Source organism: Limanda limanda, chromosome 21 (assembly GCF_963576545.1).
Source record: "Limanda limanda chromosome 21, fLimLim1.1, whole genome shotgun sequence".
Taxonomy (NCBI): Eukaryota; Metazoa; Chordata; class Actinopteri; order Pleuronectiformes; family Pleuronectidae; genus Limanda; species Limanda limanda.
The window spans coordinates 4,289,347-4,315,784 of record NC_083656.1 but is presented as its reverse complement, the minus strand read 5'-3'; the positions used below and the strand labels follow the sequence as shown (position 1 = coordinate 4,315,784).

Sequence of the window (26,438 nt, the reverse complement as noted above, 5' to 3'; positions counted from 1 at the left end):
AATTATGTCCTTCCCCATGATAACACGATACATGGTGCAGTCCAATTAGTATGCAACCCCATTTAAGGTTGCCTGCTGCAGCTGGGCCTCCTTTTGCTGAATGGCCAGATGACTCCAGCTATAACCCCCAGGAACTGGTAACTCAAAGAAAATGTAATTAATTATCACAGAAAGAAAATATTTAATAAATAAAAGTATGTTGTATGAAATCAAAATGTGTCCAGTTATTTAATAAATGAAGGGTGGGTGTGTGTGTAAAAAGAACTAAGCAAATTAGGAAGTTACCACCATGTTACTGAGTCTCAGCATGTGTGGTTGCTGGTGCGGCCATCACACAGAGGAAGAAGAAAAGGTGGGACTTCCGCTGCAGACCGCTGTGATTGGCTGAAATACCTGCTGCAGACCGCTGTGATTGGCTGAAATACCTGCAAAATACCTGCAAAATACCTTCAGTTTCAAATGAAGACAGAGTGCCGCGAGAACCTAAGGATGCAGAGAACAGAGTGAGTCACAGCTGCTGTTATATTAATTTAATATAAATAAAGTCTATGAATATAACTTCAAACATGAATGCTTCGATGTAAACAATGATTTACTGGGTTCAAACGTTTCTAAAGCCTCCACCTCCCTGGAGCTTATTTAATATGAGCTTGACAGGCTTTCACACAACCGTGAAGGTGAATTACAGTCAGGTAGTGTTCAGGACAGCTATCCCCATACCTTTGTCCACCTAGTGAAAGTTACTCAGGTGAATAGTCTGGATTATGAACAAACCGAAAGATAAGTTTAATGTCGCATCGTTGTTTTACAGCAAAGGCAAGACTCCTCTGAGGCACGGACCTAGGAAGGCGTCCAACGCAGAGAGAGATCCAGTTGGAGTAAGTGAACATCGCTCACTTTGTTAAGCCTCAAACTGAAACACTCATACTGAAACCATAGTTAAAAGAGAAGCTTGTTTCCATATCTAACTTAAAATCCAAATAAAAAAACTGGCCTAGAACTTCTTATTAATATATCTTTCCTGTTGGGTCTGTAGGTGTACTGCCGGATACGACCGCTGGGAGCAGAAGATGAGGAATGTTGTGTCGACATGATTAGCAGCTCCACTATTCAGCTCCATGCTCCCGACGGTCTGAAAGCCAACCGCAATGGAGAATACAAAGAGGTCAGTGGGATGTGGATCCAGTTGATCAGTAACAAGTTGATACAGAATCCTGGAAATGACACCCGTGTCTGTTTCATTACTGTAACGTAAAGTTTTTGAACCTTTTACAATTTGTGGACAACCGTCTCTACCTCAAGAACCACAATAATCACATTAACTAAACCACATGACTCGAGAAGAATTTATTGGATTCTTAAGTGGTTTAATACTCGAAAGAAATGGTTCTTATCGTCTGTTTCCTGTTGAATGCCTCTCACATGAGCTGAATGGTCTTCCCTTGTTTCCTCTTTAGACACAGTACACCTTCCAAAAAATATTTGGTATTAATTCCACGCAAATCGAGCTTTTTGACGTTATTGCCAAGCCTCTGATTGATGACCTCATCAACGGTAAGAATGGTAAGTTAACAGGTTTTTTCTTCCATAAACTGTAATGTAGGTCACTGCGCAAAAGACACAACCACCCTGTGGCTTAAAGATGGGGGGAAAAAATCGATTCAGTTACAAATCGCGATTCTTGTGAATGACTATTTTAAATCGCCATGCTGCCTCCCAAATCGTTTTTTTTTTTTTATTTAAATTTTTTTTAAAACATATTTATTGGTTTATACCAGGGGGGATATATGGGGGGGGGCAACATCACCCCAGAGCATATTGACCAGCTCATGTTTTTGCACAAGAATCTAAACATACCCAAGCACTAGCTTTGCATCGCCTACATGCAAACAACAATAGCCTACTTTTTGTTTATTTCAAAGTTTATATTTTAAGTAAACTTTTATTCATTCTATTTAATTTATTTTTATTTATTGTTTAAAAGAAGCCTAAGTGGCATACATTTCTTAATCTGTCAGTTTGTGTGCAGTTGACAGGGGCTATACAATAATAGGGCACATTTTTATTTATTTTTTCTATTGACTGCCCGGCAGTCATTAAGTTAATGTTAATATTTGAAGTAAAACTTGTAAAGCTCTAAATGAATTTGACTTTTGTATTTGAAGGTATGATTCAACATTTTTCCATGGTCCAGTATTTAAAAAAAAAAAAATAACCAAAAGAAATCCCAGGAAATCCTAATATCGAATCGCAATACTTACAGAATCGCAATACATATCGTATCGCCACCTAAGTATCGTGATAGTATCGTATTGGGAGGTCCCTGCCGATTCTCGTCCCTACTGTGGCTATGATCTAAGGTTTAGGTGCAGCACACAAGTCTAAACTTAATGAACTTCAATGGAGAGCATCAAAATAACGAAATGACTATGGTTCATATAAAACGTGTGATTGTGTTTTATCTATATTCATATCACAGAATTTCATTTTTGGGTTATTTATCTGTGATATTTAATGTTCCCAGGTCTGCTGTTCACTTACGGTGTTACTGGAAGCGGTAAGACCTTCACCATGACCGGCGCTCCTGGGGACGGTGGACTCCTCCCTCGCTCTTTAGACATGCTCTTCAACCGCATCGGCGCCTTTCAGGCCAAAAGATTTGTACGTCTTTTCATTCATCGAGGTTTTGCGTATTTCAGTCTCTAAAATGGGACGGGATATTAACTTTGGAAATTGTTTTGAATCTTCATTAGGTGTTTAAACCAGATGAGAAAAATGGGATGGAGATTCAGAATCAAGTTGACGCTCTCCTGGAGAGACAGAAGCGAGACAGTCAGCCGTCAGTGCCCAAGACACCAGCCTCCAGGTAGCTATGAGTAACTTTATATACTCTTGACTTTGTATACTAATTTAATGAAATTAGAGCAAACTGTATTTTACATTTATGTTGCCTGCTGTTTGTGTTGTCTCTGGTCTATGTTTTTATTAGGCAGAGGGCTGACACAGAATTTGCAGATATGATCAGCGCAGAGGAGGCGTGTCAATCTGAGAATGTGGACGAGGACCGCTACAGCGTTTTCGTGTCCTACGTCGAGATCTACAACAACTACATCTATGATCTCCTGGAAGATGTTTCGATTGACCCAATCAGATCAAAGTAAGAGACTGGTTGTCAGATTTGATCTGTGCTTTAGTAGAGTTAGCTTTTGAGTAAGCCCATTGAGACGCAGTCTGTTTCTGTTTTGATGTTTACAAGCTGCACTTTTTAAGAACCCTGTTTTTATTAGGTGGCTCGGTGGTGGCACGCCTGTACGAAACAATGAGTTCATGTATGTGGCCTGAATAAGAACATTCCACAGTACCTTGTTTGTCTGTAGCTGACATGTCGCATAGGTCAACACTAGAAACGTTTACATGGACACCAATACTCCGATATTAATCCGGTTAAGATAATAGGTGGAATATTTGCTGTCCATGTAAACTTAGTCATCCTATAAACCCAAACCCTCATAAATATCATAGATGTAGCTGACTATCTTTATGTCATATTGGTGGCTGCTGTCTTCTAGGATTGTTCCTTGTACGGGGAGATGCAAAACTTCCCTGACTGGCTTCAGCGTGCTTTTGTCTCTTCCCCTGAATTTGTGTGTTAATGTGTCTCCCTAGATAGTATTTAATTTAGCTTTTGACGTTAACATTGTGTGTCTCATTTAATATGCTGCTGCTCGTCTAATTAAAGCAACACATCATGGCTTTAATCTGTTGTTTGTATGCTGAGTCTTTTCATGAACTTGTTTCAGACCACCTCAATCCAAGATTCTCCGTGAAGATCAGAATCATAACATGTATGTGGCTGGCTGCACGGAAGTGGAGGTCAAATCCACAGAAGAGGCGTTTGAAGTCTTTTGGAAGGGTAAGAACTTCCCCTCTCATATTTACAGTGTATTAAGTGTAACATGGAGACCAATTTGTTTGTCACTGAAGTTTTCAAAACTGTTTTTAACTGTCTTCTCATTGTGGAAACCAAAGACTCATGAAGATGGACAACATGTCCTATGGTGGAGACATGTCGTCCATTTTTATATGCAGTCTTATATTCAGTTTACTAATCACATCAGCAGGAATAACTGCACAAACCAATTATTTGCTTATTGTTTATTTGACCTCTGTTGTAAATGGTCACATGCTGAATTTCTGACCTGCTGCCAACAGGGCAAAAGAAAAGGAGGACGGCCAACACTCAACTCAACCGGGAATCCAGTCGCTCCCACAGTGTGTTCACGGTGAAGTTGGCCCAGGCCCCACTGGATGCTGATGGGAACCACATTTTACAGGTGACATGCAGCTGCAATGTTACATAGTAAATAGGGGTGGGAATTGGCAAAAATGTGACGATTCAATAGTATTGCGATATTTGGGCCAAGATTCAATAGTATTGCGATTCTGCGTTTTATTGCGATACTGCAGGTATTGCGATTCGATTCTGGGATAAATTGCGATTCATGTCCCCCATATTATTCAAAGGCATTACAAAAAATTAGGAAAATAAGACTGCTCAACTCACTTCAAATGTCACATTTAATTCTGTGAACAACATTGTCTTCTACACATTAACTGAAGTGCAAAAACTAAGAAAGGGTAGTGCAAAAACTTTGTCCTTGAACATTCAGGACACAGGACCTTTGTAATTATTTTCTGAATAGGAGACCTCTCACATGAACGCTGAGCTCCCAGCACATAAGTTACAATTATTTAAATACAATACAGTAACATAAAGCAGACATAATAGAGTAACATAAACCTGAGAATAATATAAATAAGAGTAACCTAGAGCTTCAATCAAATTGAGAAAAATAAACATGTGTACTACTAGAGTCAAGTCCAGTTGGCTGCAAGGTCATGACACAAAATGTTAAATTCATTTGGGAATATTGGCAATTTTGTTCAGAAAAAGGAGTTGGTCAACCTGCTCAGATGTTAAAGTTCCTCTGGGCCGTTACTATATCTCCTGCAGTGGAGAACATCCTTTCAGCAGACACAGTAGGTATCTTTAAAACTCTGAAACTCTCCTTGTCATGCTTTGCCAGCCAGGGGCTGTTACATATATAATTGTAAATAAAGTATTAAAAAAATATTTTAAAAAATATTAAAAAAAAAAAAAATTTGCAATACTTTGTGCTACAGTATCGATAGTATCGCGGGTGCAAAATATCGCGATACTGAACAGAATCGATTTTTTTTTTTTTTCCCCACTACTAATAGTAAAACAGTTTGTGTGTCACAAAGGATTCAGACGATCTATGGTGATGCTAACGGTGTGTATTTTGAATTCAGGACAGAAACCAGGTGAATGTGAGCCAGCTGTGTCTGGTGGACCTGTCCGGCTGCGAACGCACCAATAGAACCAGAGCAGAGGGAGCAAGGCTCCGTGAAGCCGGTCAGTTCTTTCATTACTCTGGAGGCATTTTCCCCTGTAGCTGCAGATTCCTTGTGTGATTTCATTGTATTTAGTGATGTCTCATTTATGTTTCATGAACAGGTAATATCAATAAGTCTCTGATGACACTGCGCACATGTATGGAAGTCCTGCGGGAAAACCAAATGTATAGAACTAACAAGGTTGGTGTTTTATCACGTGTTCATCTTTTTTTTTACAGTTGCTCTGTTTTCTTTCTATTTAGAGTTAATATTCATCTTCATTGTTGTGTAAGGGAAACGTTAAAGCTGTTGCAGTTTCTCAGAGCTTCATTTGTCTTACAGATGGTTCCATACAGAGACTCTAAAGTCACTCATCTGTTCAAGAACTACTTTGACGGCGAAGGAAAAGTCAGGATGATTTTGTGCGTCAACCCAAAGGCCGATGATTATGAAGAAACTATGGTAAGACGTTTTATTTGTTTTGCAGAATGGCTTGAATTGAAAAATCGTATCTTTATCCTAGAAGAACAAACTGACTTTGTTAAGGCACAACTGCAGCTGCTGGCATTTGGAACTCTGCTTGACGCTGTAGGGCAATGGGGAGATTAGTAGTAATAGTATTTCATTGCATGTGCTGCAGCTGGTGATGCGCTTTGCCGAGATGACCCAGGAGGTGGAGGTAGCGCGACCGGCCGATGGTCCGATCTACGTCCTTCCTGCAGGACGCAGACAAAGACACCAGGCGTCCGGAGATGAGATGTCACGTCGGATTGAAGAACGAGGAGGTCCCGGTAATTCTGGTACATTTTGCATTACAAACTCCTTCTCATACTTTATTCTTGCATATCAGATACACATCTGTACGTCACTAGTTTGACACAAATATTTGTATTTACACACTAGATGACCCAGATCTGCTGAATCGGGTCATTGGGCTCATTGAAAGCCTTCCAGCCCTGCCTCCTAGTGAGGTGGTGGACGCATTCGATGATCAGACGCTGCCCCGCCTGGTTGAAGTCCTGGAGAAGAGGCAACACATTCGTCAGATGATATCCGAGCAGTTCAAAACGAAAGGTACCGTCCCATTTTTAATCAGTACATCAATAAAGCATCTTTGGTTGGTCATAGAACTGGGATATGGGTTGTATCTGGTCACTGAGCATTTTCTGTCTACATGTTGACGATTAAAACATTTCAAGCCAAATGGTTTTATGCTTGCATTGCTGTTTTCTCCCACAGGCAATACACTGATGTCCATGCTTCAGCAGTTTGACACCCACCCCAGTGCAAAGGAGACTTTCCTTCACAGTCAACAAAGCAAACTGAGAAGTCAGAGGACAGAGCTGGAGCGATTGGAGAAAAAATCCAAAATGCTGGAAAATAAGGTGTCGTCTCTTTCACTCTAAAAACTATCTTACTCTTCTCTACAATTGATGTGCAACATTTTAAACACGTATTGTATTTCTCTCCATCTCTTCAGATCGACATCCTGCAAAAGACCACAGACATGCATGAGCAGGACAAACGCTCACTGCAGAATGATTGGGAGAAGGAGTGTGTAAGTGGCATTATGGACAGTAGCCCAGCTATCATGTATATAAACAATCACCTGGAGTGCAACAACGTTATATTTGGACAAATTAAACTAACCGTAGTCCTGGAAATAAGAAATGTGTTGGGCACATCAGAGAATCTTGAAGGATTAAATCATAAAAAATGTTTCCCTCTTTGTTTCTGTCTTGTTTTTGTTTTCTTATCAGGAGAGAAGAGTGAACGCCAAGCAGATGGAGATGCAGAACAAGTTGTGGGTGAAAGATGAAGAGTTGAAGCAGCTGAAAGCCAAAGTGACTGAGAGCACCAGCAGCGGCGGTGGAAGTATTGAAGACTGTTCAGCCTGGCTTCAGATTATTTAAGTTTTTACCCCCTTTTATTGAGCCTTTCTTCTATTTATTGCTTTCATTGATCTTATAGCTTTGTAAATATAGTGTATAGTATTTTATCATCAGCATTTATATGTGTTTTGTCTGTTCTTCACTCATCTGTCCGTTGTGAAACACTTTGAACTGGATTAACCTGTATGAAAGGTGCTGTTCTAATAAAGTTTAATTGATTAATTGATTGATTGATGACTGTGGACCAGTAATGCATAAAGTCTCTGGACAGGGTTGACAAATATTGATAACTTATTCAACAATAAACCAGGACTTAAGTAACAGATTGGAATTTACCCAAACATCAAAAAGTGCTTTAAAGGTTTGATTACATGTTCAACGCTTGTCCCTAAATCTTTCTTCCATCTCTTCAAATACACGTTAAAAGAAGCTGGTGTAAGACTGTGACAATATGGCAGAGAAAACAGTTCATACGAGCTGATTGGTGAACGTAGTACATTCAAAAATCATGTGGTTTTTAACCTGACACCTGACAGCGAGCTGGCAGTCTCACTGCTTGTCCTCGAGTCGTTTCCTCGAACAGACTGAGCAGGTTCTTTGGTTCGAAGCTGGGTCGCGGTTAGGGTTGCAAAGGGGCGGACAGTTTCCGGAAATTTCCAGAAACTTTCCGGAAACTTTCAATGGGAAGTTTAGCTCGGGAATTTCGGGAATTTTGAAAAAAAAAAAACTACGCAAATTAAACGCTGAGTAATAAAAACATCATTCAAAACTCTATTTTAAAGATGTATGGAATGCAGCACACACTGCATGTTGAGTTTCAACCCTCCACTGTGCATTCTTCCATCACATGCACAGATAACTCCCAGCATCCTTCACTCTACAGCAGGGCTATTGAGGCCTGCTGTAGAGTGCAGGACTAGTCTGTTAAGTTTCGATGATATTACTGGGGAAAATATATTAGCATGCTGATTGAGGATTGTTCATCTGTTCATCTAGCCTATTTCCATTCATTTATCCATCAATTGTAAAATATGTTTACAGACGATTGCAATTGTTTGGCTAACTATATCTCTGGCATTGCATTAGTGTTTTTTTACAAACTTTTTTCTCATCTTATTCTACAGAACAATGCCACGTGCACTCTGTGAGAGCAACAGCAGCGGTAGTTCATCTGAATGTCCAGAGAAACCCGCGAGGCCCTCAAGAGAGAGGGACAAGAACAAGAACATCCCCCAGAAGAGGTCTGCATCCCCATCACCGACTCCTGTGAGTAATCTACTCTGTAATACTTCCTCTTCCGTCCGTGTACACCTTGACCACTCCAGAAATTTTGCATGCTACTAATTATTTTTGGATACACAAGAAGTAAGCCAACACTTGCCATACCTGCATCGGTGTGTGCTTACAGACTCAGAATTAATGGTCTCATTATGTTCAGCAAGTGTTTGCGTTTCCGTGCACTATCCACTGAATTTCTGAAGAAAGTCTCTGCTGGTCTCTGGAGGGTTGTGACTCTCACTACTGTGACATGCTTCCACTGAAATATCCTTTTGAAGTCAAAAGTGACTCATGCCGAGATTGACAGTGGCATTTAACTCCGCCTGGCAGCTCCTCACCCTTTCCTACCTTGATTAATAAGCCTCGCCTATTATTCGCTCAAACTCCGTGATAATATTGAGGTAACGTGTCACATCGGGTTCTTTTGGGAGTCATTTCTCATAATCTTGGTGATAACCCCTCGTTGAATGGGGTGGCTAGGTGCACGGAGAGGGGGGGTCAGCGAGGTGGCAGCCATGGACAGCTGTAGCACTCTATAAACGAGTATGCTAATGCTGACTGACATTTCCTTAAACAGCAGAGAGGGAGGAAATGCTTGCTCCCAATTACGCCAGACGTCAGTGTGGAATAATATATACGTCTGGCAATACTTCAACAAACACAGCTATAGGTCAGTGGTTAGAAACAATAAGACTGTTTATAAAAAGTCAGTTTATATAGAAGTCTGAGTATAATTTTCCAAAAGAGTTTTTGATCTCAAACTCAAATTTTGAGGCTTCTTTAGTACAGAATAAAGATTTTGTAAATTAAGGTCCCATTTAGAATCAAATAGTCGAGGTAGCACTGTATGCATTGGGGCATATGTGATTGACAGCGAGTAACATCCAATGGGTGCAGATCTCAGGTTAATCCCAAGGTTATAATCAATAAATTACTGCAGCTTTTAACTTGTACTTTAACTAGCACACACTGTACTCGAATAAAAGCAATACAAATAATAGCCTTTTTCTTTCTTGTAGTTTCTAATTTAATTAAGAAGCTTGTAAACATGAGCCGCTTTGTTCCTTCGGCTATTTGAGTAAAGTGAGGAGGGTTTTTATTTAGTTTGTCCTTGACCCAATGATTAAAAAAGCTCCTCATATGTTATTTCAATTGGACTGCAACTGATTCCTCCTGTTGACGGAGAGTTGTGAATATTCCATATCAGGAAAGTTATTAATCCTCATGTCACACTTTTAGATTAGGGTCAGCCGAATTGATTTCTTCTGCTCAGGTTGGCAGGAGAAACAAGAAAGGAAGCAGGAGGGGGGGGGGGGAACCGGGCGGAAACGATGAAAGCACACCAACAGCCATCATTTCCCTCGGTCACATATCCAGGAGTGTCATACATATACATGCACATACAGTCATACACATGCATTTATGCATAAAGTGTATGAATATATGCAATGAGGTCATCACTCACTACATGAAAAACAATTATTGGCTCTTTTACTGCTCTGCTCCGCGTGAAATCAATCTCCCGACTTCTGTGAGGGTCGAGGGCGACATCAGCATGCACGTGATCTCTTCTCCTGACGCTATCAACACGTATCATCTGTCCTGTGGATGGAAGAGGAAATTATCTTGTGGTTACAGCTACAATACTTTCAATCTGATTAGTTTTAAGAGCCAAAGTGTGTGTTTTCATTTCAGATTTTACATATTATCTCGAGCAGGAGGAGCATCGCAGCAGAGGAGGCAAAGCTGGACGAGGACAGATCATGCTAGGCCAAAGCAGCAGCAATTTTGTGAGAATCCCCTTAAATTCTATGAGTGGATATGCACAGGAAACTGAACCCCCCCTACACACACACACACACACACACACAAGACCCCATGCCACTTGGTTTCTGCTCAAAGCTGCAAACATGTTTGATGAGCCTGTGGAGGAGTTTGCACTTTAACTTTACGATTTATAAATATGCACAGTTTGCAATTCATACTAAAAGAATATTTTAAAGATTGGAAGCATATGGTTGTGTTTGGTTCGATGTGGCCCCCCCCCTCCAGGTCTCTTTTACCTTTGCGCCCCCAAAGTCTCTTGAAACTTTCCTGCTTCTGTTTGTATTTTATCTTTAGATTTCTCCTGTGAATTAAAGACACAAAATGAATCATTCAAGATTCAAAATTCAAGATTTTTATTGTCAAATGAACAGAGATAACATGAAGTAGTCACTGTCAATGAAATGCTTGGGTCACACACTCTCTTTAAGCAATGCTCGGTTATTTCAACCCAAAAAAAATAAAATAAAAATAGAAATAGTATAAAATAGAATAACAATTAAATAGAATATCAAAAATTTTAAATAGAGAATAAAATATATACATCTAAATATATATCTTTACAGATGAATGTTCAATTTGTGCAGTAGTGCCAATATTTAAATATGCTTGTTATGGTGCTGGTGCAAATATGCAAATATTTCAGGGTGCTGGTTTCATCATCACAACACCTTGAATAAATATGGGGATTTCTCTTGGTTAATAAAACAACCAAAGTATCGGTGTTTAACTGGAGCACCAGGGAGTTGAAGACAGGGGGGGGGGGGTAACCAGCGACAGCAGTGTGATGGGGATGTAACCTGTGGTCCTGCGGGTCGTCCACCTGCAGACGGGGTATCGATCAGTGCAGACTTTGCACCTGATTAAACAAGACAAGAGGAGTTAACTCTGGGATGTGACAGGAAGCTGCCGGCTCGTTTCTCCTCTCCCCATCTTTCCTCTGCTAATGGATTCACCTATTGGTTTGTGGGCAAGGTCATTACAGGGATTAACTTTTTTTTTTATTCCCTTTCCTCCCTCCTCAGACATAAGCCTGTGGTAACGGGAGCCCACACCCGAGAGACTCGTGAGTCACTCGCAGCGCCGGGCGGTTTGAGTGACGGCAGCACAGACGCCTGCGAGTGTAATTGCTCCGTGAGAACAGCAGGAATTGTGGGATTTCTCCACTGGGGTTTGGTGAATCTTTTCTTATCCATCTGTTTTACAGGATGTGAAAGTTAAACAAACTCCGGAGCAATTAGTGGGCCGCTTGAATTAACTCATGGAGTAAGAGCAGATGACAAATACGTTACGCTCGCCTTTATTGAATTCATGGCAGCCGAGCTCTGTTTCGTCAAAACTCTCTCGGTGAATCACTCCGTTAGAGAGTACACCAGCTGCAGGGCTATCAGGGCTTTTTTTTCAGGTTTTTTAAAAGAAAAATAAAAGAAGCTTTGTGGAGTTTTCAGTCTGAAATTCATTTCTGGAGAGATGTTTTATTTCCCTGCATCAACGTGGCACCAGGAGAAGATGTCTGGCGCAGAGTGGGATGGGGGCAGCACAGGGGCTTTGGGGGAAAGACAAATGGGAGTGAGGAATGAACTGTCGAGCCCGAGCTCAGCTAATGGATCACGCGCCTTCCCCTGAAGTGGCCGGCCGCGCCTTCTACTGACCACGCCGCCGCTGCACTGTAATTACCCGCGGCGAAGGGACAGATATTGAGAGAGAGGCCAGCGAAAGAGCAGACAGAGAGGAAGTGAGTAAAGACTGACAGGATGAAGGAGCACTTGTCAAACCATGTTCACCTGCAGGGAGGATTTTCTACCCAGTTTCAAAAAGGGTCTGATTCATCTAATACGAGTCTACGACCTTTTGGATTATTTAGATGAAATTCGGGAGAGACGTCACCAGTCTTACCTCTGAAGTATTTTCTAATCTGTCATGATTTTGTTTGGTTTTTAAACGCAGGCACGTTTGACAACTGTCAGTTAACTCACTCTTTGGGTAAGAGGCTCATGCCCTAGACTCTAAAGATGGACGACATGATGGCTCCGCAAACGTAAAGCAAAAGGGTCTTAATTGCCCCCTGGTGGCTGACTCACCCATAGACCATAAACCCCACCTCCTCCATGTTAGCTGATGTAGACATAGGCCAAACTATAAAAATCGAAGTTCTAGTAAATATTGTTGTTCAGAAGACAGTTTCAGATGTTTAAGGTTGTTTATATCAGTAAGATTGTTCTTGATTGACAGAGGAAACTAACCCGTGATTGGTCGAGTGCTTGTATTGATTCCACATCTCCAGATCATAAGTGTAGACGCCTCGTCCATCTTAAATTAGACTTTATAGTTTAAATAGCTTTTACTCTCCATACTGGACTTAAGTGTTAAACTGCCAAGATGCCTTATTGCTTTAAGTCGATAACAAGAGTTGTCAAAATTATAATATGCCATTTGATTCCATTCAGATGAATTTAAATTGCTATGAGTATTTCCTGTTTCAAATGCTGCTGTGACAGATTTGATAGTTTCATTAGTAACTGGGCCGTGTATTGTCCGATGAGAGGAACAGCAGCCTCTGTCGCTTGCTCCTGTTATTCAGTGTTCTTTCTTTATTTATTTATTTTGTGTGGCCGGTGAATAGGCAGTTAATTCTTCTCTCAGAAAGGTTAGCGGGATGATATTTCAGCCCAGCAGCCTTCGTGCTTTCCCTTGACCTCTGCAGCTCTCACACAGTCTATCCTTGGTGCACACAACAACTCATTCTCTGCGTTTGTTCCAAACTCCCTCCCTCCAGCAAGCTGTAAGTCAGCGCTGAGAGTGAACAATGCTCCAGAGTTTCTTTTCAAAATTAAACCTACATCACAATGGCCATCCATAACCTTGCCTGACATGTTGTTTTATTTTTCTGCGGAGGATTGAGATAGCCATGCTGAGAAAAAATGAAAAAGGAGCACAAAAACAAAAAAAGCAGCAGCAGAGGAATAAAAAAAAAAAAACTCCCAAACACTTTCTCTCTCTGGCTCTAATGAAGGCGAAGTGAGACGGCTCCAAAGCAGGAGGCTGGGAAGGGCAGGCTCGCCGCTGGCTCGGGGTGAGTGCAATTAAACGTCTGTCTCGTTGGACAGTTGCGAAGGTTGCCTGGGTAAAATTAATAGCAGCCAGTGCTTTGGTGCTCCCTGATCTCTTCTACATCTCGCCACACACGGGGTCACGGGTGTTCAGAGGAGCGATATGAAAAGGAAAGAGAGAGAAGTAATGGACCAAGGAGCCAGAGAACGGATGTGCACATGTGAAGCCTGGCAAGAAAAGCAAGCCTGTGTAGTTTCTATCACTTCCTAGGTTCCACTTTGTGACATATCAATAGGATCTGAATTCAGAGTCGCTTAACAAGCAGCATCTTTTAAAAGTTGGACACACAAGTCACGTCTGGGAGGGTTCTTTTTAAGTTTCTGGTTAAAGAAGCGAAAAATAACGACATCCTCTGCTTGTTTGTTGGGTCGTTTTAATTAGAGTTCAAAAGGAACTGGTAAGGCAGAGACAGCCTGCTGGTGCAAACACTGCTGCAGCTTCTCTCCTGTATCGTTTTGGTTTGCAGATTCCTAAATGTGATAAAACCCTTAATCACCAACAAACCCAAACAGGTTCGTGGCCCATCTTTTTAAATAAAAAGGAGAAAAGCGTGAAGGAAAACAGTTTGGAAAGTGATTTACATTTACCAGCCAGACCCCAGACAGTTCCCTCCACCTGTCTCCGGTGTAGTCAACAACACCTTAAGACTCTGCAAATATGGGTTTGGTGTGTTTTTCTGCCTCCAGAACTAAGAACTATGGTTTAGCCTTAAAAAAACAACGAAATACAGCAACTAATAGGCCTGAAGCTGCCACATTTACACAATGTTTGTTTAACATTTGAAAAATAACCAGTTGCTGCTCATTGACCAGTTTAAAAGAACAGAATACATTGTGTAAATAACTCTTATTAACTGTTGAGAGCCAGGTTTCCTCCGGCCTCTAGTCATCATTACAGAGCTCAACACTTCACGACTTTTTAAGATTCTTAAAGTTTTAAGAATCTAGACTTCAATCCTCTCATCACCCAAACAGAAAAAGTAAGAACGTCCACAGAGGAGAAACATTTTTAATAAATACTGAATGTGATAAAAAATGTCTATATCTTTACAAGATGGAAAGAAATCTGATTTAATGACATCACAGGTGAGAAATACTATTTGTTTTCCATTTAAAACATCCACAGTGTTGTGTTTGACTGGAGGAATCTGCCACCGTAGGATTTCACACGACTCGTTTGTCATGAATTTCAAAAGGTCATAAAAATCAGTGTCAGCTGCTGTGAACACTGTATGAGAAATTATACAGCTGTTGACTCCATTATAAACTAATCACTGTTTCCGCAGCGATTCAAATGCAGCGTTGCCAGAAAAGAAAAGCAAAGTTAAGTTTAACAAACACGCCTTAGATTATTATTTTATGAACTGAAGTTAAAATAAATGCACAGTAGACGGTACCTTGAATCACACATCTGGGAAAATTGCAAAGTGAAAACAAATCTAATATCAGGAAGCTAGAATGCACCTTTTCTATTTGCTTTGGAGTTAATTGGTACCAAACCATTAACTTAGCCAGGATCATCTGGAACACTCCATTGGATGATTGACCTTAGGGTCATAAAAGCAACCTTTTAAACATTTGTGAGCTGGAACAAGAGCCACATTAGCCGGTGTCAGGGACAGACACAGACCTCGATAACGGGACTTATGGGCGGTAACGTGCAGTCGGGGACGTGTCGTCATTAAAAGGCCGGATCGATAAGTGAAGTGTGGAATCCTTCGCCACCTTTAAGGGTCATTTATGCTAAACTTAGGAGACGGAACTTGACGGAGCCTCATGTCCGTATTTGTGCACGTCTTCCGTATAATATAGTAACTTTCTCATCGAATTTGTAAAGATGTTTAATTCATTTCAGACTTGTTGTTTTGTCTGTAAACCCAGGCTACCTGTCTGGACCCTTTGACTTTGTCTCACTCTTCCTCGTCTTTGTCTTCTCCGGTGCACTCGGCTTGTTGCTTTATCACTCGATATCTGTCCGTCGAGAAAGCGGTGACTCTTTTTTTGTTTCTTCTTCTTCTTCTTCTTCTTTCTATTAAATCAATTTTAATCTCCCTTCCTTGTTTTCTATTTAAAAAGAGAATAAGAATGAATGCAATAATCCATATCTGTATGTTTTTCCCATCTCAGTTCGGAGATAGCGCGCTTCATTCAGGAGTTTATTTGCCAGACCCGTTTGATTGTGATGGGCTTGTCTCTTCTGCACAGACTCGAACTGTCGGCGTGAAGTGGGCCTTTCCTGAGAGAATAAGTAAAAGGTTCAACAAAGGCCAACTCTGTGAATTATTAAATCTCTTTAACTTGAAAAGGTAACAACGTCCATCATTTGAAGAAGAAAAAAAAAATGAGGGCCGTGCAAACTACTCAATGATTAATTTACCAATTTTGATGAACAGCCAGCAGGATGAAACTGGAATCTGTTGTTTTTCATCCCAGTGTTCTCTCGCCCTTTTGATGTCTTCAGAGACTCATTACAGACTCTGAATTTCTCTTTGCCTCCCATTCTACTTTCACAGCCGCGCTGAATTTTTTACAAGGCCAGCGGATCTTCAGGTGCTACCACTATCTTTAAATCCATTGAGTATGCATTGGTCTGTATCTCTGTTATATCTATACATAATAAATGGGCTGAGACTGGGAGTAGCATGAAGCTGTACACTGCAGTACAGCGAGTGAAGTCAAGTAAAGCTAATTTCATGATAAAAGTACCTTACTGTTACCTTATATCAAGTTTTTTTGACTTTTGGGGTTTTCTTCGCAAGATATCATTGATTTAAAACAATTTTTCACAGTCTCCTTTTAGTTTACACTTTAATTTCTGTATTTTCACACCTCACACACCCACAAAACTCCATCGATACAACCAGGATTATTGTAAATCTGGCTTTTATGATAAATTCAATCCACTCCTTCAGTGTTTACGCTCTCCGAGCCGTCGAGCCCCATACGAAGATTCACTCTGAAGGACTAGCAGGGCCACCGCCCGAGTGCTGTTGTGGTCAAACACCAGCACCACCACCACCACCACCTCCCTGTTTACTCCTGGAGTTCAGAGTCTAACAGGCCGTGAAATTACATTTCCACTTGGCGAGGAGAGGTCATCTCTTCAGTGCTTCACCTGAAGACAGCGAGCCGATACCGAGTCAAACTGTCATTTTAATTAGTGTCCACTGTCTAGTATTGAACAGCTATTTTAGTTTATGGACTCAGCGCTCCGTCTGTCCCCTGCTGGTTTTAAGGGGACACTGCAAGTTAAACACAGACACAGAGGCTTATTCACTGAACTGAGATCCACCTTTTAACTGTTGTATTTATATTTTGTGTGACAAATGAACAACGAGGAAGAATCATCATCGTTATGTTAACAAATATAATTTTTGATTGACACTGGGATTCATATATGTTCCCTAGCATTGTGACGGTACCTTTTAGACCCAGTGTGTATAATCTATGGGCAGAAAGAAAGTTTTTATAATAACTTTTTTCATTAGTGTATAATCACATGAAAGAAAGAATGATTGTGTTTACTGAGAATTAGAATATATGACAAATCTAAATATTCATCCTCCACTTTGAGGGGTAGTTCTTTAGGAATCAATTCAGACAAACTGCGTATATTGTTTTGCTGCGTATCGGCTCCAATGGAGGACATACAGGAGCCCAATAATAATAATAATGACATGATACTGAATAACTTCTGAACATACCAGTGTCTGGTTTACATAATGGTAAAAATGGAAATTTGCCGCAGGAGTGAGTTTGCTGATGTCAGCGGAAACACCTTCACAGGGATGCAATTTCTTCACTGATCAAATATTCATTCATCAGTTTAGCAATCCGCTGTAATGTGTTGTGTCCATTTTCCTTTGTCTGTTCACAGCCAAGACGGCCTTTACTATTCAGATCAATGCACAGAGACCTATGCTGCTTTTAATATTTCCAACCACATCATTCAAACTGCAGAGCGCTAATGTAATACACATAGTGTAATATTCAACACCTGTGCCTCTACTCCCCTGGTGGGTCTCACAATCCCTTTTCATATTTTAGTTCCAGGGAAATGGAGACATTCACCTCCGAAGATTACTGGAGGTCATTTTGAGCAGAGGCAAAAAAACAAGACGGAATAGAAATAAGGAGAGGAGCCGCTTAAAAATTCATACTGTGTTTATCCCTGACGTGATTTTTTCTTCCCCATCACAATGAAAGACAAGACAATGCATAGGCGATAAGATCTATTGGGTTTATTTCCATTGTCTCTGAACACCCAGTCTCCTCTGAGGCAATGCCCTCCCCGAGCCACGACCTTCTCCTCACTTATATCGCAAGTTTCTACTCCCGTTGATTTTCTTTCCATTTCTTACTTTAATTATCCGCCAGCATATCTCGAGAATGCCCTTGTTGCCTGCAAGTATGGGAAGAAAATAGGCTGCATCCAAAGGCCCGAATCACTGTTGTGTTTTTGTGTATGTGAAACACGTGCAAACTCAACACTGGGTTGCAGCAGCTCGTGGAAATACTTAAAGTTTTGTTTATGCAGTTCTCGAGAATCGGGCTCCATGTTCTTGTTGTTCAATTGCAAAATGGTAAAAGCAGGGAAATTAGACAGGGGTTGTCAGGAGACTCAGAAATCCCTACAGTTTCTGAAAAACATCATCCGTAACTTTCCTATTAATTTTCCCACGCAACAGCCTTCACTGAAGGAGCAATCGACATGACAAACCGAGCATTTCACTACTGGTATTTCAGCAAATAATTGCTGTGAAGCCAAGTAAAACCTCACCCCCACCATTAGTACTGCTGTTTTACAACCGGGGAATAATTAACTCTCAGAAGTGTCACAGCGGCTTCCTTCGCTGCGCGTCTCTTGAATTTGCAAGTAAACAGCTCTGAATTGATGTTTGACCCGACATATTCACAGGAACAACAACAGAGTGCCCTGGGTTCCCCCGGGGTCCGACCCGGCCTGACCTCGCTCGCTGTGCTACAGCAGCACGCCTCTCCGACACTTCTGTTACATGAATAAGTGGTTAGACAACAGCCCTGCCGGAACCTGAGATGAAGCCTGCCTGACTGGAGTAAAGATTTGTTCGCCTGCTCACAATATCCAACTAGTTCGGACAGAAAAAGGTATATTTAAAGGCTCAATATTAGATCGCACTCTGAGTTTGTATCGATCATATTTGTGCATGTGAAAGCTTTCAGATGTTGACAAATCAGACAAAATGAGCAATACCACCAGAAATAGCAAGAAGACACTAACATTAAATGTCAACAATGGGGGGGGGGGTACATGATCATAACCTCCTTCACCATCGGCATGTTTATTATCAGAAACTCTTGAATCTGTGATGCCCTCTAGTGGAGATATTGACACCGAACGATGAGGGGCAGTGATGGTTGCAGACACTTGTCCTTTACATCATTGGATCTCAGGAATATAGAAATAGACTTTCCTCCAGATATAGAGAATTTAGTTTAATACAATGGTTAACTTTTATAGTTAGCATTCAGCTTGCAACTGTCTTCTGAAGGTTTGGGGAATAATTTAAGAACTTGAGCTACGCAACAAACATTCTCTGCAAAACTTGCAGTAATTACTTCAGCTAGGTTTTGTCTTTGTGTTATGAACCGAGAGCATAGAGTGGACCACAGGGACAGGGTTTTAATTAGTCCAGTGTTTCTGTTCACACATTCCACAGAAGTACTGACCATTTATTTGAGCAAAGATATTTTGAGGACAGTGGTGTCTCTGTCGAGGGAAAGCTTGATATTAAGAGAGATCCACACTATTTTTAAGTTTATACTCGAGGCCAATCTTTGCTCCCAGTGAGACACATTTTGCTTATCTTATAGGACGGGTGTTTAAGGGTCACTTTACCCTAATAACTGTTCACATAATTAATCTATTACACAAGACAAAATATCACGTATAACTGAGGAACAAAACCAGAAGAACAGGTTCAATTACATTTTATTTGTATAGCGCCAACTCATGGTAAACATTATCTCAAGGCACTTTTCTTTTTTAATAGAGAAACCCAACAGTTCCCACAATGAGCAAGCACTTTGGCGACTGTGGAGAGGAAAAACTCCCGTTAACTGGAAGAAACCTGGGGGAGCGGGGAAACAGGGGGAGGAGAGGAGAGATGGGTGGAAAAGAGGGGAGAGAATAGAAGAGAGAGATATGGGGAGGGGGAGGAGAGATGGCGAGAGAACAGGAAAACCATTAGATATCAGCTCTGACTAGTTATAATTAAAACAGTGTAAAGATATAATAATCTAAGATCTTCTGGTCACAATATAGCAAGTGAGAAATCAGTGGGTAACCAAGCTTTTAATTCACCTCAGTAATTAAGACAAACTAGTTTCGGCTTGACCTTATGCACAGTTCAGATAATTAGCTAAACGTAATCTACAAAATTAGAGAAAAGGTTAGCTGAACGCTATATATAATATGGTTAGTACAGTAGTTGCGCATAAAACAGTTGAAATAGTCGGAGAAATGCTATATAAAACACTTCAAATAGATAGATAAATGCAACAACTCTTCTAATAGTTAACGCTACGTATAACAGTTAATGCTAAGTGTAAAACAGTTGAAATAGTCGGAGAAATGCTATATAAAACACTTCAAATAGATAGATAAATGCAACAACTCTTCTAATAGTTAACGCTACGTATAACAGTTAATGCTACATGTAAAACAGTTGAAATAGTCAATTCTAGGTATAAAACAGTTGCTAATGCTACGCATAAAACAGTAGTAACAGTTAATGCTAGATATAAACAGTTGAAATAGTTAACGCTAGATATAAGACAATTGAAATATTTAACTCTATGTATAAAAGAGTTGTTAACACTACATATAAAACATTTCAACTAGTTACTGCTACATCTAAAGCAGTTCTTATATTTAACGCTACGTATAAAACTGTTCTAACAGTAAAAGCTAGCTATGAGACAGTTGAAATAGTCAACTCTACATATAAAAGAGTTGTTAACTACGACTAAAACAATAGTAGACTAGTGTAGCATTAACACTAGTTAATGCTACATACAAATCACTTCACATAGTTAGCTAAATAGAATGCATTAAATAGCCAAATGTATAAAACAGCTGAAGTGTTCACAATACATAAAGTAGTAGTTAGCTATATTTTATGTTTAAAACAGTTGAAATCGTTATTTAAATGTTATGTATAAACGGTCATAAATGGTGGTATTTATGAAGGCGTTGTATCGACAGGGGGATATCTGAAAGAATAAAAAAAGGCTGGGGACAACTGCTTTTAATTCAAGAGAATAAACTTTTGGACTTAAGCAAAAGGCTTCAAGCAGCCAAAGAGAAAAAAGGAAAAAGAATAAATCCCACATGCCCCCGTTTTCTGCCGACAGTTTCTTCTGCCTTGACATTTGGGCTGATGTGCAATGACTCACCTCAGCCGTAGACAAGCGTGATGCCAGGTGTTTACTCCAGCCTGCAATCAGCTGTCAAAGTTTGACACTGAGTCTCCATGATCTTGTCAACAGGCGCACATATTGTACGCTACATCAAACACGCACAAGCACACACACGCACACACACACACATTTTACAGAGATGGAGCCTACATGGGTTGTTAAGCTCGCAGCCTGCATCAGCGGGATAGATCTGTTCGGCATTGAGCCTTGTCATTGCTGTCATCTTAATTTTGGGCTTGGCGCGTTCTCCAAATCGCCCCCCCGCCCCCTCCTCTGCCACCACCACCACCACCACCACCACCTCGACCACCAATAGCTTCCCCTGCTCCATCTTCAGCCGAGTGGAAAATGGATGGGACACCGACCACAGATTGCTCCACTTTTACATGACTGGGCCTCCCTCTCCCAATCAAACGCAGAGGAGAGAACTTCTTGAGACTCCCTGGCAAGAGGTCTGTGGGGAAGGGAGTGGGGGGGGGGGGGGTAGACAAAGGACAGTTTTATCTCACTTTTGCAAATGCACCCCCCTCATTTCATCAAGCTCTCCCCCCTGTGAAATATATCCCTCCTACTCGAGCCAAAGCCCACGGGGGCCAAACGCCGGGGAAGTCTCTTATTGAAATTGCCATTTTATCAGATGAAATATCACCGAGACGTCGCTTCACAAATAGGAGTGGTAATAAGTCTCGGTCAAGTAAGGTGCCTTTTCTATATCAGCCCCCTTAGCGTACAATGAAGCGGTTTTGCTATTACTCAGATGTTTGGAAGATAAAATGGTATCGCAGCGGTGGCCAACTCTCCGGGCTGCTGCAGGGAACAGCTGTCAGAAACACTGCTCCATGAGAGAGAGCAAACACACACACACACACACAACACAACAGTGCATCTACACACCATCATAAATTACGCTATTAAAGACTATATTGGATTGTTTTTTTTATCCTCTTCAATCAAGCAGGGCAAAGCACAGGCAATAATGGAGCAGGAAATTAGCCTGGATGGAAAATTAGCATTCACCCCGAGAGGAAAAACATGTCACACTGGTGTCAAGAAATTCATCTAATTTCACAGCAAGTAAGAGGCTTGACGTCGCAGTTTTTTTATTTATTTTTTGCATCTTTATTGAATTCTAGTCGGCCCCTTGAAAACATCTCTGCTTCGACCCCGTGGCAACGTTGCAGATCGATATCTGAACAAGTCTGTGCACATTCTCTGCGGTGCACTTTAATACAGACGCATTAAGATTTTTGCCTTCCCCTTATCTGTCATCCTGTCTGTTGCCGGCACACTCGCAGGTTAACCCCCTCTCAGCGTGCCCCAATTCAGGATATGCTCTAATCTCGAGTCGCTATCTTCAAAAGGCCATATGCCATCCCTCTCTTTTAGGGCTGGCAAAGATTGCCTCCGGGAAAGCACTTTCTGTGGAGCTCCATGGGGATTGGCGGGTTTGATCTGTGCTACCTGGACAACAATGGCGCTGCAGAGGAGGATCCCCCCCCTCCTCTCTGATCTCTTCCACACACTGGCAGCACACTCCCGGCTCCCGTGTGGGCCGGGCTAATGCCTTTTGAGAAATACAACCTTTTTTCATAGCTACTCTATTCCAGCCATTTCAATTCCAATAGTTTAACGTCCCTAATCCAATTGGAGCTTTGAGATATCTGTGGCCACAGCTGAAGCCGAGCCGCGCTCCTCCCGGGGTCAGTTCCCTGCCGATAAGAGAACCACCCTCATGATGAAATAGTGGTCTCACGCTCACTTCTCTTGGGTAAATCTAGGAGCTTTATTTTAATGAGATCAGCGGTGTGAAGCACGTCGGGCTCACAGTAAGTGTGGTCATTCTGCGGCCAGGTTTGCTTGCTGTACCTAATCACTGCTGAAAATGAGGTGATATTAGAGGCTTCGGGGTTTGGGAACAGGCGTGGCATCAGCTCTGACCGATCCAATCATCTTCACCTGGGCCGACAATCTGGAGTGGAACCGGTAATAAAGGTTAATGAGAGATGACACGTTTGATTTTTTCTGGTTCGGAGAACATTTTCTCTCAATGTAGAAAATGTTTAACCGATAGAGTAAAGCAGGCTTGGTTTTCTGCCTTGTGCTCCAGCTGTGTTCTACAAAACGTTGTGGAAATATGCCAATAAATAAAAAGGTCAATACCAGTACAAACACCCTTCAACTTGCAGTCGTGGGACAAACAGTGAGAAATGTTTTGCTAATGCTGATTTTCTATGCACTCTCAAGGGCCCAAGATACAGCTGGATGTCAGCAGACTGAAGAATGAATATACAACGTCAAGTACAGAGAAATTCCAAAACATCAGTGAAAACATTGGCTCATTTATAATGTTAGAATTGTGTCTTTTATTGCAAAGCACTGTGGTCGACTGGCTGTTTCTGAATAAGCTTAGAACTTAGGTTTAAATTATTGAAATTCAGATGTTACAAACCAATTGTCTAATTAACGAATCAGGAAATCAACTAACAGGGAGGTGATGCAGGCAAACGTCCAAACAAACAAATCCAAGAGGAGCAGGCGTGAGATCGGAGTCCAGGTATCTGTCCAAAACACAAAAAACAACAATATGTGTGATTTAGGCAAAGGCAGATGAATATAAAATAAACAAACTGGGTTAATGAATGAGGGAAAACATGAGAGAGCAAGCTGCTCAACAAGGAAGTGACAGAGAACATCAAACACTGGGGACCGGACAGGCAGAGTATAAAAGGGGTTTACTGACAGGAAACACAGGGGCCAGGCAATCAGGTGACAGGTGAGTTTGATCACGTAATCAGGAAGCAGGAAGTGAAGTGACCAAAACAAAACAGGAAGTACAACAAGGTGGTTGACAGGAAGTAGATCATGAATGTATTGATTTGACCCAATCATAACTAAAGGGTTCATAAAGTGAAGCCACCAATGGGACCAAGCAGGATATAACACTCATTGATTGACATACCAATCTGTCAATGTTATACTTGCAGGCTTATGTTGGTGGGACAAAAGTTTTCATGATGAGTTCATATTGTTAGAAAGTAGAGAACCATTACAAAAGGCTGATAAGAACAGTTTAGGAGATTAAGTTGGAACCATAGACTTTATGGAAAGATCCCAATATTCATAAAAGGAAGCTAAAATATATCTTTGATATGAACTCTGCAGCCCTCAACCGATCCGAGCTTTCAATCATGATGTGTACAGCATCAAATGGAAAATTAAGCATCCACGTAATAAGAATTACCTAAACTGACAGAAAACATCTATGAGACAAATGCATTTGATGCCTGCTTTGAAATTATTAATATTCTCAGCCTTGGTCCAGTCCATTAATATGGAGGATTTATTACCAACTGCAGTCAGCCAGTAGGTGGTGTTTTAGAAACTTTGGCTTCACTTTATCTTTATATAATCTTTATATAAAGTCTATGGTTGGAAAACAACCAGAATCAATCCGGATCAAATTGAAATTCAGTACCAGTTTCCCACGTTAAGTCCAGAATAGTAAAGAAGCTGATGCAGTGTGGATGAAACATTACAACATGGACTCAAACAGAGAACAGAGCAAATTAAACTACTTAAAAACGTAGTTATCAGATGAGATCATCAGTGACAGATGCACTGAAGATACGTAGGCCCACTGATGAATTAGGCTGATGATGTAATTGACTATAAAAGAAAACGCAAAGCCATATGTTCCAACAGCTGAGCCCTTCAATTTATACCTTAAAGCTCACCGAGAAGTGCCAACTCCTCTAAATGAAGCCGTTAGGATCAATGATGGATAAACAAAGCTCCCTCACTCTATTATTCATTCCTTCTTCATATGGTTGTTCCACGTTTGAACGCAAAACCAATCCCCCTCTGGCCTATAAAAACACAAACGTCTGAAGTATAATCACAACAAACTAATGGCGTGTGTGTGTGTGTATCAGCGCTCAGTGCCACAGGCTTTGACCCCCATAACTCCTGGTACTCGGCAATACATTTGTTTTCCAGCTCTGCTTCAGCGCGGGTTTGTTGCTACAAAATAATCTCACGGTTTGATCTGTTTTTTTGTGGATTTTTCCCCTTACAGGACAAAATAGTAAATGAGCTCAGAGTCATTTCTAGTGCGAGTTTATGCTGAGTCAGGAATGTGTTGTTATAAGAGGTTGTAAAAAAAGTGCGTATGCAAGGGCACGTGTGTGTTTTGTTTTTGTGGAAGTGCCTGAAACTTGTATTCTATTTGAGTACAGGAAGGTAGATATTTATTTATTATTTAGACATAGATTTCTATATCGATAGACTTCTTTTTGCAACCTGTGGTGTCACCCTCTGCTGGTCACTCGAGAAAATACATGATTCGGGCACTTTCGCATCTTCTCAGTTGATTTATAACATCATTAAACAATTTCCAGAGTATTTATTGTCTCAAACTCTACTTGTAAGTCTTCTTTAATACGGCATGAAGTTCATTTTGTAAAGTAAGGTCACATTTAGAGTAAAATAAATGATAAAACACTGTTCTCAGGTGGGCTCCACCCCCCTCCTACAAATATGGTTACTTCTGGTTTTAAAAACAAAACAATTATTATTGCAATAATGTGACTTTTAACATTGAGTTTGTTTGCTCATTTATTTTAATACGTACTCTGTTTTTGCTTTAAATTATTTAATTAATTACTTCTCTTTATTAATTTTCTATTTTCCTGATGCGCTCGCCTCCGTGCTCGTAGCTGCCGAAGCTCCACAGATTTCCCCACTGGGGGATTAAAAAGGATTAAATGGATTCTTATCTCATAAATATGCTTTCAGACGGGTTATTAGGACGTACGGAGTGGTTAACGTGAAGGCCGGTGTAATAATAAGGCCGTCTCTGCCCACTGCTGTTCCATCTCTTTCTATTTTTTTACTTTACACATACCCACTCAATTCCAAATGCCCTTTTCTGCTTAACAATTAAAATTCAATTACCTGCAGATGTGAAGAAATGACTTTCCTTCTGGAACATACATTTTGCACATCTATTTCTCCTTTGTCACTTCTAATGCAATTACAGAGGAGCGTTAATGGGAGCGAAGATTGGAAATGGGGGAAAGTGGAAGAGGGGGGAGTGGAAGGATGGGAAGACATGGGTCAGAAAGTTGATAATTGATATTGACGTCTGCATTTCAATGATAAAGCCACATGCTCCTCCTGAGAGAGAGAGAGAGAGAGAGAGAGAGAGAGAGAGAGAGAGAGAGAGAGAGAGAGAGAGAGAGAGAGAGAGAGAGAGAGAGAGAGAGAGGAGAGAGAGAGAGAGAGACATTTACACCTGCGGTTAAAAGGCATCGTGCGTCTAGACGTGTTTTTAACCTGATTATATTCACACCTGCTGTTTATTAGAGTCTCTTGTGTCTGTTTATGTCATGTCTCATCGTCCTTTTGTCTGCAGGGGTCCAACGAGTCTCATCTTCAGTTCATCCGAGTGTCTTGA

The 26,438-nt window shown here is 40.9% G+C and overlaps 2 protein-coding genes across 2 annotated transcripts in view; both read left to right on the top strand.

The window, feature by feature from the left end:
- The window catches only part of rpl38 (ribosomal protein L38), a 347,971-nt gene that overhangs the window by 301,046 nt on the left and 20,487 nt on the right, over window positions 1-26,438 (top strand). The gene's annotated exons all lie outside the window — the stretch shown is intronic.
- On the top strand, window positions 109-26,438 carry LOC133028189 (kinesin-like protein KIF23). Its single transcript, XM_061095383.1, has 20 exons — window positions 109-137; window positions 812-878; window positions 1,037-1,165; window positions 1,458-1,563; window positions 2,525-2,661; window positions 2,754-2,866; window positions 2,990-3,157; window positions 3,288-3,329; window positions 3,801-3,913; window positions 4,213-4,334; window positions 5,335-5,437; window positions 5,540-5,619; window positions 5,761-5,880; window positions 6,059-6,218; window positions 6,322-6,492; window positions 6,658-6,803; window positions 6,899-6,976; window positions 7,179-7,293; window positions 8,494-8,576; window positions 26,397-26,438. Exons 1-20 carry the CDS (start codon window positions 109-111, stop codon window positions 26,436-26,438), a joined length of 2,124 nt encoding a protein of 707 aa, XP_060951366.1.